At 43.8% G+C, this 12,692-nt stretch overlaps 1 protein-coding gene across 1 annotated transcript in view; it reads right to left on the bottom strand.

Moving 5' to 3' along the window:
• DNER (delta/notch like EGF repeat containing) overlaps positions 1–12,692 on the bottom strand; it is a 322,578-nt gene that overhangs the window by 92,485 nt on the left and 217,401 nt on the right. The window contains exon 10 of the mRNA XM_040450346.1: positions 1,223–1,336. Within this exon, the coding sequence (XP_040306280.1) occupies positions 1,223–1,336 (114 nt within the window). The remainder of the gene's footprint in view (positions 1–1,222; positions 1,337–12,692) is intronic.

Genomic DNA, 12,692 nt, shown 5'->3' with positions numbered 1-12,692 from the left:
CTGTTCCTCCTCTGCTCGTGCTCTGTCTCTCAATAATAAATAAACGTTAAAAAATAAAAATAAATAAATAAATAAATCTCAAAAAAATAAAGAACAAAAAACTCTAACATCAGGTTATTCTTACAACATTAGTGTTTAAAGTAATCCCTTCCATAACATCCCTCCAAGCAGAAATGAGAACTTCCTCTGAGTACAAAATCGTATCTTGAATACCAGCTTGCTAACTATGGTCACCTGCCTGCCCCTTCAGGTCGAACTACTCTAATAGTAAAACTTTTTTTTAACTAAAAGTAGCTAAAAGGGCGCCTGGGTGGCACTTCGGCACAGGTCATGATCTCGTGCTTCACGAGTTCCAGCCCCGCGCCGGGCTCTGTGCTGACAGCTCAGAGCGTGGAGACTGCTTCGGATTCTGTCTCCCTCTCTCTCTGCCCCTCCCCTGCTCATGCTCTCTCTGTCTCTCTCTCTCTGTCTCTCAAAAATAAACATCAAAATAAATAATAAATAAATAAATAAAAATAAAAGTAGCTCAAAAGATGTGACTTTCCAGATAACCTGAAGTTTCTAAGGTGTTAGAAAGCTGATTTAAAAATAAAAGCAGGTGACGGGCACCCGAGTGGCTCAGTCTGTCGCGTCCAACTCTTGATTTTCACTCGGGTCATGACCTCCCAGGATCAGGAGATGGAGTCCCGCATCCGGCTCTGTGCTAAGAGCGCGGAGCCTGCTTGGGATTCTCGCTCTCTCGCCCTCTCTCTCTGCCCCTCCCCTGCTCACACCCTCTCCCTGCCTAAAGGAATAAACATTTGTTAAGAATAAGATAAAATAAAATAAAATAAAATAAAATAAAATAAAATAAAAGCAGGTGAACTTCATGTTGAAATATTTTCTATGTGTACTGGTATCTAGAACAAACAAAATTTTGAAAATTTAACGCGTGAAATTTAGGAAAAAACTTATAGTTATCACTGTGTTACATGTATTCATTTTCAAGGTGTAAGTAAAATCACAGAAATTCCTAGATTATGTCTAATATTCAAACATAATTCTCAAGCTATTCTAGCACAGAATTTTTTAAGAAAAGACTACCTTATATTTCGCTTTATAAATGGAACAAATGGAGGAAGTTCTCTCGCACGGAGGTTTTCAGAAATTTAAAGCTGATCAAAGTAGTTTATGGGTTAAAAATGGGAAGAAAAAACAGGTATCCTCAGGCAATAATACTTACCTTCTGGACACTGGCAGGTGAATCCACTGAGACTAGAAATGCATGTTGCTGCATTTCTGCATGGGTCTAGGATACAGTAATCAATCTTGGATTGGCACAGCTCTCCAGTATAACCTGAATAAAACAAGATAGATATTTTATAAAATGCGTTATTCCAAAACCATTGCGAACTACCCCAGGAACTGATGGAGTCTAATCAGTACCCCACCCACCAAAAGCAGCAGCTTTGAGCAAAAGAGCCCCTCACCCAGGCACTCCTCCTCGGTCTGCTTTGGTTTTGCAATGGGAAACAGTCTTAGCAGTTTAGAATCACAGTTCAAAAATCATTTACTTTGCAAAAATCTTTTAGTGCAAGGAGAGACTTTCCTTCAGCCTTAGCCCTGCACTTTACTTTGAAATACGAGTCAGAACCTTCAGAAACTGAGGGTTCCCAGCTTCTTTCTGACACAGGACAAAACACAGTCTACAATGTGTTTGTAGACGAGAGGCCATCTAACTGAGAGGCCATCTAACTGAGAGGACGGCCACTTTCCCTGTGTCAGTGTCATCCCAATACCTATTTTTAAAAAGCACAAGGAAAAACGCTAGTCATTAAAATTTCTTTAATTTATATTTTACAGCTGGAAGAACTGTTCTGTGTTAATGCCATGCCCCATTCCTTCATTTCAAAGATAAAGACATTGAGACACACATAATGTTGAGCACCTGAATATATTATTCTTGGTTTTATTTGAATCCCATCCAGCCTAGTAAATTCTCTGTGAAGCAAGACTCTGGCGGGGATATCATTGGACAGTAGCATAAACACATGTGTGATACGGAAGTAAGGACTCCCATCTATGAGAATGCAACCCAAAAGCTTTAAATAAATTCCACATTAGGGGAGCCTGGGTGGCTCAGTCGGTTGAGCATCTGACTTCAGCTCAGGTCATGATCTCACAGTTTGTGGGTTTGAGTCCCATGTCGGGATCTGTGCTGACAGCTCAGAGCCCGGAGCCTACTTCAGATTCTGTGTCTCCCTCTCTCTCTCTGCCCCTGCCCCGCTTGAACTGTCTCTCTCTCTCTCTCTCTCTCTTTTTCAAAAATAAACATCAAAAAAATTTTAAGTGAATAAATTCCACATTACTTAGTAACTTTGAAAACAAAGCCCTCCAGAGAAATAAATTCATTTTAAAGTGGAAAATGGCTATGAAAGAAACTTTGAACACAAGATGTCAAACAGAAAGAGGCTCTGCCCTTAGTTCTGTTATTTGAGTGACAGAACTCTTAATAATTTGGAGATGATTCCTATCAGAAATTTTTATGCACAGATATTTTCTACATGATTATAATCATACTGCAGCATTTTATACCTTGCTAGGCTGTACATTAAGTATTTAAAAACTTGTCTTTCTGAATTATTAGTTTTGAAAGACTGTCATTAGCAGTTGAATCTGAGATTTGCAAAAGTAAATCGGTGATACTAGAAGAGGGATGATTCGCCTGAGCTTCAATTACCTGCAAAACGAGTATAAATTACAGATTGTGAATGTGGAGGCATTTATGTACAACCTTACTCTCCCCTACAGGCTTGAAAACAGCTCAGGAGATTGTAGTTTATTAGTGAATGTGATAAGATGAATAAAATAATTGTATAAACTAAAAATCCAAACACCAGGACAAAAAGCTGTTTCAAAATTGCAGAACAGAACATCTTAATATGATAACAGTATGTTCATAGATCTTCATATGACGGCCCTAAATTCAGAATGAGGGAGAGCAAATTGTTTTCCAGAAGAGTGCTACAAATAAGTTTCTGACTAAAAATCATAGCTAATACCTATAACAGAACACTTCTTTTTTCTTCTATGCATTAACTCATCCTCACTGCAAACTATGAGGTCAGTATCATAACCATGTCCGTTTCACGAATGGGGAGACTGAGAACTGGGGAGTTTAAGTGATTTTCACAATGGCACACGGGGAGTCAAACTCCTGAGCCCAATCCCTTAAATGCGTCATCATGCCTGAGGCAATATGCATCACATGCTCAAAAACATGTATTTAACATGAAGGTAAAATAACAGAAAATGATGTATAAGGAAACGCATAGACATAGATAGACACAGACTAAACACCATGGTTATTCTTGGGCTTACCAAAAATTTTCTTTAAATCCCTGCTTTCAACATTTCTACAACAGACTACAAAAGTACCTTCATGAAAAAGACAGCCAATTACAAATACTGGCTTCTTAGAAGCAGTGTGCTTACAGGATATAGAGTCATGAATCCTGCCATCACGAAGATCTTAAAACGGTGACCACAGAATCACACAAAATCATTAAAAATAGCCAAAAGCCAATGAGATATCATACATCTGTCAGGGATGTATATGTCCCTACCAGACAGAAACAATATGAGCAAAATTCAGGATTCCATGAGCTTCGAAGTTCTTTAGAGAAAATTTTAACATTCACTTTCTTTGAACTTTTTATTTGGGAGTTTTAAACATACCTAAACGTAGAGAGACTAGTATATAAGCCTCATGTCTCTATCACCTAACTTCAACAATCACTAGCATTCTGTCCATTTAATTTCATCTAGCTCTCTCATAGTTTTATATTTTCCCTGTTGGGCTATCTTAAAGCAAATTTCATTTCACCTGTAAAGACTTCAAGATGTATCCCGAACTAATGGAGATTTTTTTTTTTTAAGATCACTTCTAATGGCCTCTTTAATGTGCGGTCCCATTTACAAACTGAATTAAACACTTTAAACTACATTTATTAACTTCAACCATTTCTTTTTAAGAACCCCATTTGTCGAATAATACACAAATCTTCCCATGCATTTAATTCACTATTATCTAATAAACCTAATAAATTAAACCTTAAGCGCTGTTAAATGCTCCAATATTTACGCATTCAAGTGTAGTAGGATTTCAACCTAAGAGGTCAATCCACATTGCAGCGTGTGGGGTGTTTGGGATTGTCCAACCAGTACTTAGTGGTGGAGATTCTAAAGTCTTGCACTGCCCGAGACGACCCAGTACAAGAAAATTTTCTTACTCAAATGCCAATAGTCCTCTCTAATGAGGAACACAGGTCAGGGACCAGTCACTACATCATTGCTTTTGGCTCTCAAGCTTTACAGCTTTCTCGCAAGGATTTTTTCAGTAGGGGAAACATGGAACTATAAATAAAAGTGTCTACTTAGACCTATAAAGTATGTATATGTTGGCATGTCTACAGGTTCGATATAACTGGAAAAGAAAAACCGCAATGGAGGAAGGAGGGAGGCAGGAAAGCACAGCTGGGATGATGGGATTATGGGATTACTGAGTATCCTCAGCTGCAGGTGACCGGCTGGTCAGTTACTAGCAATAACCAGCCTGTGTGTCTGCCCAGCTGTAATTCAGGGCCTGACGCTTGTCCACACCAGGCCAGGCATGACTCTTGACGTCAAAGAAGGTAGTTCCAATTTAGTCGGAAGTCCCAGGAGCGCCATCACTGACTGCATGGAGCCAACTGGAGCCAGATCTGGGAGAGGACAAGGAACTGCGAGTGTCCTGTTGCTGGTTTCAGGGACTCTTAAACACCAGTGAGTCATTTCTTAGACCCGCAGAAAGCAGAAATCTACAGTTGTCAGACAAATCCCTGATATTAACCTATATATAATATTCTGAACTGTACATCTAAGGCATACACAAATTACCCATCCATGTCTGTTGTTTTTTCATTTGATATCATAACCAAGGTGTTAAAACTAAATGAGTGAATGGAATTTAAATTTTACAAGACCATGAAGGCTTTGCCTGGGTTCTTTCTTCCATCTTGCGGGAAGCCGGTATCTTCTCTGGGGAATGAAATAACCATGCTGATCATGGACATTTCCTCACCCAACCAAAGCAGTGACACACATTCAGAGGACCTTGTGGAATGTTCAAGCAAAGCAATGATTGTGTCAACACAGTGGATAAGAAAGGTATTATGTGGTCATTTCGTGCATGTTGCTAACAGGAGAATTTTCTCTAACACACACACACACTCACACACACATACACACATGCACACACGCACACACACACACACACACACACACAAATGGGCATTTCAGGACTTAAAGACCTAGGTCATAAGTTCCCAATGGGATATTGGTAAGGCACAAAGAAAAGCCCATGTAAAGGCCCAGCAGTATGCATGAAAGGTGTGGATGCCATTCAGACGTCCTTAAAAATGCACAACAGAGAAAATCTCCTTCATTCAGGTTTCCAATGACAAAGTCTATACCCAACTACCAAGGCAAATAGCAGTAACTGTCTCCAGTCCTTTCCTTAGAACTACTGATATGGCCCCTTCTTAGCCAAACCCGAAGCATTCATGGACCCCCTTCCAAATTAGTGTTATAACCACATGGTACTTTCACGTTGTCCAGGTCGGGACATCATTGCCTCTCACCAGGACCTAAGACAAGGCCCCTCAGCCCATCTCCTTACCCCTACTCTTGCTCTCCTACAATCCATTCTACAGTCCACGTGGGAGTAGCCGGAGAGATTTTTTTAAGACATAGCTTATATCCTATTATTCTTAAAACCTTCCACTTGCTTTACAAAGGGCTGGGAACAAAACCCAAACACTTGACTCCACGGGTAAAAGGCACAACGTGATCCGGCCCCTGCCTCCTTCATCCCCACACATTCTCCCCATCCACCACTGCACTGTGGCCACCGTGGAGTCCAAGTGTCCCTAAAGTCACCAAGCTTCTTCTCACAGTCTTTAATGGTGTTTTCAGGCTGTGGCCTCAGGACCACACAAAGATGTGACAGAGACACAGGATACAACGAAAGCAGTTGTGGTCCTGCCCTAGAAAGAGAAGTGTGGCATGAATTTAAAACCGTCACGTAACAAAGGGACGCCTGGGTAGCCCAGTCAGTTGGCTCAGGTCATGATTTTGCAGTTCATGGGTTTGAGCCCCGCATGGGGTATGTGCTGACCAGCTCAGAACCTGGAGCCTGCTTCAGATTCTGTGTCTCCCTTTCTCTCTGCCTACCCCACTTGCACTGTCTCTCTCTTTCTCTCTCTCTCAAAAATAAATAAACATTTAAAAAAATTTTAAAAAAAATGTCATGTAACACAAAGCTCCAGAAGAAAGCAATACACCTAGGGAAAGGGATTATAGGAAATGCAGGGGAGTTTCATCTGTAAGAGCAGGAAGCAGGGGGGGGGGGGGGGTTAAAAATGAATTTCATAAAGGAGTAGAGGACCTAAGAGAGTACATTAAAGTCGTCTCCAGCACCAGGTAGGGAGATGTGAAATCCAGCGATGCAGGGTAGGAAGTCTGCTACAAAGTCGAGGGGGATGACAGATAAAATCAGAACAGTTAGCTCAAGATGTCTTATGAATCCAGGGGGTTGTGTGTTGTGAAATCAACCCCATTTGGAGAGTGTGAACCAGTGTTTACTGCCATTGCAGGCAATAAGGGAGAAGAGTGGCCTCTGTGTGTTCATCACCCACCTGAGAATTGTCCTGGATGCCCGGGTCTTGGGAGACAGGCAAAAATCTCTCTCCCAGAAACAACCTCCAACCCCTGAGTGCCTGTTCTAATTCGTTTGGGTCAAGAACTGCAATTAGCCGAGAATAACACAGCTCTCCCCTTAGCCGTCTGAGTCTTTTACCCCAGAAAGAGGAAGAACCGCATACACAGATGGTGACGTGATGTCAGAGATCGAGCAAAGAATGTGTCGTGATTGGGATAATTTGGTGCATGAGAGCGTCTATCAGACTTCGATTCAATTACAATGCTCAGCTGAATAATTGATTTTTGATGCATGAATTTAAGTTGAAAGATAAGGCTAAGCCAGTATATGCTGAGAAGTTTAATGGAGCTTGAGAATCACTATGATTTATGTTTAATTCTTGCAAGGGAACAAACACAAAAGATCATTTCAGATCACCTTCCCTACGCAGGAAAGCCTAGAGTGGCCATCAGAAACCTCAGCCCTGGAGCCCCACCGCCACCTTGCACAAAGTGTTCCCTCTGAGCCTACACCCTTCCACGGCCGCCCCTGCCATTAGCCGGGTCTCTGCGCAGAAATCACCTGCTCGGACCTCAGGCCTCAAGCCCTTCTTTATTCTTCTTCTTAGCACGTACCTCTACTTGACAAGACACAAGTAGACTTGTTACCTCCCCACCTAGAAGGTGACCCATGGAAGCAGGGCTTTGTCCTGGAGTCTCCTGCTGTCCCCCACAGGGTTCCTTCATGCTCCATCAATTATGTTTATTAACCAAAAGGCCTTTCTTTGTTGGTTTTCTTTCAACAACAAATTCCCTAAGAATTGGGAGTTCGCCTTTCTCGGTAATCTCTGAATCCTCGATACTTAAACATTTCCTAGCACAAATCAATCAACTTGCTTCAAGCTTCTGCCCTAAAATCAACCCTATCTCTCAACTTAGATTTAGCCTCTCCTTATGCAATAATACCCAGAACAGCATGGGCAAAATGTGCGACTGTTTTTTCCCTAATGCACATTAAGATAAATACATGGCTATTAAACTACGCATGTATCCTCTCAAACAGGTGCCATCTAAAATCACCTTGTGTTCTGCCACGGTCTATGCTTCCAATGCGGGGGACACCACAATGGAGCAGGTGCTCTGCTAAAGGACCCCTCCTCCCCAGCCAGACTGGGATGGATGGAAAGTTATGCTGACCCCCTTCTGAGCTTCAATCTTACTTCTCCGAGAAGCGTTCAGCACCTTCCACAGGCGCCTAAGACACGGCAAATCAACAGACCTGAAGCAGGACTCATTGCCCTGCAACAGCCCATCCAGGTTTAATTCCCTAGGTCAGACTGATTCTCCACCAGGATGATTCTCTCTACCCTCCGACACCCGCTCCCCTCCCAGGGAACACTTGGTGATGTCCGGAGACATTGTCTATTGTTACGCCACTGGGGGGTGCTACTGACATCTAGTAGATAAGAGTCAGGATGGTGCTGAACATCCACAGTGCACAGGACAGTCCCCTACAACAAAGAATGACCCAGCCCAATGTGCCTCTCACGCCAGAGTTGAGAAACCCTGGTTTAGGTCAATGAGATCTTGGTCCTTCAGACTACAAACACTTGTCTTCATCCCAATGCCTTTTATCTTCCCTTAAACAGAAACCTGTCCTTTCGAAGCAGAGATATCGAACCTTCAGCACATTTTTAGAAATCAAAATCCATTCACTGAATAAATAATGTAATAATTGGTTCCAAAATAGAAGACTATTGGAAATACCGCTCTCTCCTTTTAGGGAATCCCAGAGGTTTCATGATTTCTTTGGAGAACATTCTACTGCAACAAAGAAGATTTAAGAAAAGCTATGCCTTGGGATATATAATAAGGATGCCTTTCAAGGACATATGGGACGACTGGCAAAGCTCTCAACTCCAAATGGAGGCTTAGTGCTTTTAGAGCACCTGACCATGAGCAATGACGTTGGACGAAATAAAGCACATGTACTAAGTGAAGGCCGGCAGATGGTAAAGCAACCAGATACCTTGTAGGAAATGCATTGAACTGAATAATCCATTCAGTGGATGCATTCCCAGATTACATTTGGTCTAATGTATACTTGGAGTCTTTAATTTTATACTATTTTGTACTTAAGTAGAAAACATAACTTAAAATGTATCCATGTATAGAGAGAAAAATGGCGAAGTTTTCCTGCGAGCATCCAAATGGTTTGGAGACAACTACATCCTAACAGTATCTTTTGATCGCAAGCAACATAACCAAAAACCTGTACCCCACAGCACCCCCAAATCACTGTCTATGCTGGTTGTGCTCTTGAAATGAAGAAAAACCTTCTCGAGTTCAATGATAAATCACCAGTACGCAAAGTGGGCTAAATGAGTCAGGCTGTTAAAAAAACAAGGCCATAGATCAGTTGCTTTTCTAAACATCCTGCTTCCCTGCACAACTGTTTCTGTGCATGTTTACTTCGAGATTCCTTTACGGAAACAAAGCTATTCCTCTGTGTTGCTTTGATTCAGGGAGGCAGGATCTAATTGTTTCTTTGGAGAGCCATCCTGAAAGCTTCCAAGGTGGGAAGGTGGCGGGAGCTATTTTTAACATTCCTGGTCTCTTGATAGCTGGCTGTGCAGTCAGGCCAAGCTACTCGTTTTGTACTGAAAAGCTGATGGCAGGGAGAGAACCCACCAGCCTCGGCTCCTGCCCTCGGGGGATCAGAGCAGCTGGGCTGGGGCTGCAGAGATGCAGGGCCTAATATTAGCACCCTGAAGCAAGAAATAAATAGCAGGAATCTGTGGGCCATCTAGACATTCAACCTCAGAGGCATCCAATTTCAAAGTCAGAAGGCAGGAATTATTTAACAGAAAAAAAGTAGTGAGATCTGCTGGCAAGGGAAAAACAAACACATCTGAACAAATGCAAACATGATTTAAAAACCAAGGGCAAAGGAAGGAAGACATAGAAGGCCCAACTGTGAAAGGCAGTCAATAAAATGTAATTAAAATCGGAATATGCAATAGACAGAAAAGCATGGAAGAAAGCTGACATCCAGCAAAATCAGGAAAAATTAATCTCAAAGTTAGAAAGTAACCAGATCGAATTAGCACACATAGGTAAGAGGCACAGTGGAAAGGACAGTGGCTTGCACAGTCAAAGGTCATGGACGACCATACAAAGCTCAGCTGAGTAGCACATCAAAGGACTGACTTTGACCTTCTCGTCCCCCTTGAGTGAAATATGGAAAATGTCAATACATGGCTTCCAGGGTGGTTGTAATGACCGAATGAGACCCACTCTGAGCAGCATGGGCATTGCTATCAATCTACATAGCTTGCACCGTGCCCGATTACATCGCAGATGGCTCAATGTTTTTGAACGAATGGCTAATTTACGGATTTTAACACTGCCAAGCAATAAGCCAATATTATTGGATCTCTCAGTTTTTAAAAGGCAGTTTAGACCAGCAGTTCTCCAAGTGTGGTCCCGAGACCAGAGGCATCAGCATCACCTGGGAACTCGCTACAAACGTAAATTCACCAGCATCATCCCAGACCTACAGAATCAGAGACTCTAGGGAGGGGGTGGGGCGAGCGGAGGGCAGAATACAGGCTACAATCTGGGCCTTAAGAAGCCCTCCAGGTGATTCTGATTCAAGGTGCATGCTAAAGTCTGAGAACCACTGGTCCAGGAAACTAGCAGCAATTTTTAAAATATCAAATATTAATATTATTCATTTAAGAGTTACACATGTGACAGATTACAAAAGAAAAAGACCGAAGAGTGAAAGTCAAATATTGCATGAAAAAGCCTTTACTGACTCCACTGCGGGCACATGTTTTTCCTTTCTGTGACCGGGAGCCCCCAGGCTTGATGATCGTGCCTGTCACTGCATTGTTTCCAGATCTGCTTTCCTATTATTTAAGAGCAGGTTTTGGGGATTCGTGTCCCCCAACCCCTACCACACAGCCAGGGACTCTGGAAGTACTCATTATAAAGTAATTAATGACTACGTAGCACCATGCATCGCTATTTTTAGAATAATCTCTTTCGTTCCATTTTCCTAGAACCCAAATAAGAAACTGTGATATTAGTAGAGGCCAGACTATACGTGACACCTATAGGGTCTAATCTGGTGATTACAAAGTGAGAGAGATTTCAAGAAATTTCCTTTCATTAAGGATGTCCTGATGACTCTCCAAGAAAAACTGAAACCAAAGGGAGAAAAGTATTACATTAAGAATTTATGCCACGAGACAGGTTAAGGGACTGACTTCAAGATATTTATCAGCTGAATTGTAGGTTTGTATAATAAACCAAGCTATAGGGAAGGTAGGTATTCGTTCTCTGAGAAATAATTTTTTTTATTTATTTAAAAAAAAATTTTTTTTTAACATTCATTCATTTTTGAAAGGCAGAGAGAGACAGAGCGTGAATGGGGGAGGGGCAGAGAGAGAGGGAGACACAGAAACAGAAGCAGGCTCCAGGCTCTGAGCTGTCAGCACAGAGCCCAACATGGGGCTCGAACTCACGGACCGTGAGATCGTGACCTGAGACGAAGTCGGCTGCTTAACCGACTGAGCCACTCAGGCGCCCCGAGAAAGAATTTTTGATGAGTGAAAAGTCACAGCTGGGGAATCTGAGACATGTTCAGAGGAGTGAAGACGCATTCCCACGAAGCAAACACACAGCGTGAGCCAAAGTAGGGTCACGGTACCAAACAGGCACTCTCGGACGCACTGGCTGAGGCCCCGGGGAGGACGATGGGGCTGCGGCCTCAAACCCACATGCTGCGGAGCTGGGGTACCAAAGCAGCATCCGTGAAGGTTTCTGATTGGAGGGCAAACGTGGGGAAGGCATGTCGGAGACCGGTCGCTTCCTGTTCTCACCCACTTCAATTTAGGGGGAGGGCTTAACTCTCGTCCCTTCCTCGGGCATAGGCACCGTGGGTGGGCAAAACGGGGGCGGGGTGGGGGGGCACGGGCCCAGCCTCTGGGGAGACAACAAGGAGAACAAAAGCGCCCATCCGCTGAACTTGCACTAGCACTGAGAGGCTCAAAGAGGTGCCCTTGGCGCATCCGCCATTCTGTGGCCGTGCGTAGATGTGTGCATGTGCATGTGTGGATGTGTGCGTCCTAACTCCTACAAGGTCGAGACTTGTTATTCCATTTCACAGGTGAGAACATTTGGGCTCAAGAGAGCAAGGTCGAGCTGGAGAGTGGCTCAACCTGCAATCGCACCCAGGACCACAGACTCCCAACCCCACATTTCTTGACTCCTCGTGTGTGTTAGATTTCCTTTTCATGAGGCTTTTTTAATTTTTTTAACATTTATTTTCGAAAGACAGAGACAGAGTGAGCAGGGGAGGGGCAGAGAGAGAGAGAGAGAGAGAGAGAGGGAGAGAATACAAAGCAGGCTCCAGGCTCTGAGCTGTCAGCACACAGCCCGACACGGGGCTCGAACCCACAAATCACGAGATCATGACCTGAGCTGAAGTCAGGCACTTAACCGACTGAGCCACCCAGGCGCCAAGGTCAGCACGGAGGCAAGGAAGAGCGGGCAGGGAGCGGGTCTTAGCAGAGGAGAAAAGGACCTTCTGAGGGTCTCACGTGGTCCACAGTGGCTCCCTAGACAGGGGCGACACAGAGGAGCCGAGGCCAAGTCACTTGCCGGGGAAGCAGCGGTGGCGCACAGGGCAGGGCGCGGAACCGGCGGCTCGACCAGAATGGCAGCAGGGACAGCAGCCGACATTTGCTGGGTGAGCGCGGCACAGGCACCGTGTTCCCTAAACCTCACGGCACCCCTGGAGTGCGGTGCCGTGGATTCCGTCAGCCTTCCCAGGTCACGGACAGGAAGCCGGACCCAGCGCGATGAAGCGATTTCCCTCAAGTCCCAGGGGAAATGAGGCTTCTGGAGGCAGGGCGGGGGGACCGTGGAGAGGGCGGACCGCCTTATGGCAATCATTCAGGCAGAAG

The sequence above is a fragment of the Herpailurus yagouaroundi genome, unplaced genomic scaffold (genome assembly GCF_014898765.1).
Source record: "Herpailurus yagouaroundi ecotype Mexico unplaced genomic scaffold, PumYag 202, whole genome shotgun sequence".
Taxonomy (NCBI): Eukaryota; Metazoa; Chordata; class Mammalia; order Carnivora; family Felidae; genus Herpailurus; species Herpailurus yagouaroundi.
Note: the sequence above shows the minus strand (reverse complement) of the source record. Positions and strands in the feature narration are given on the sequence as shown.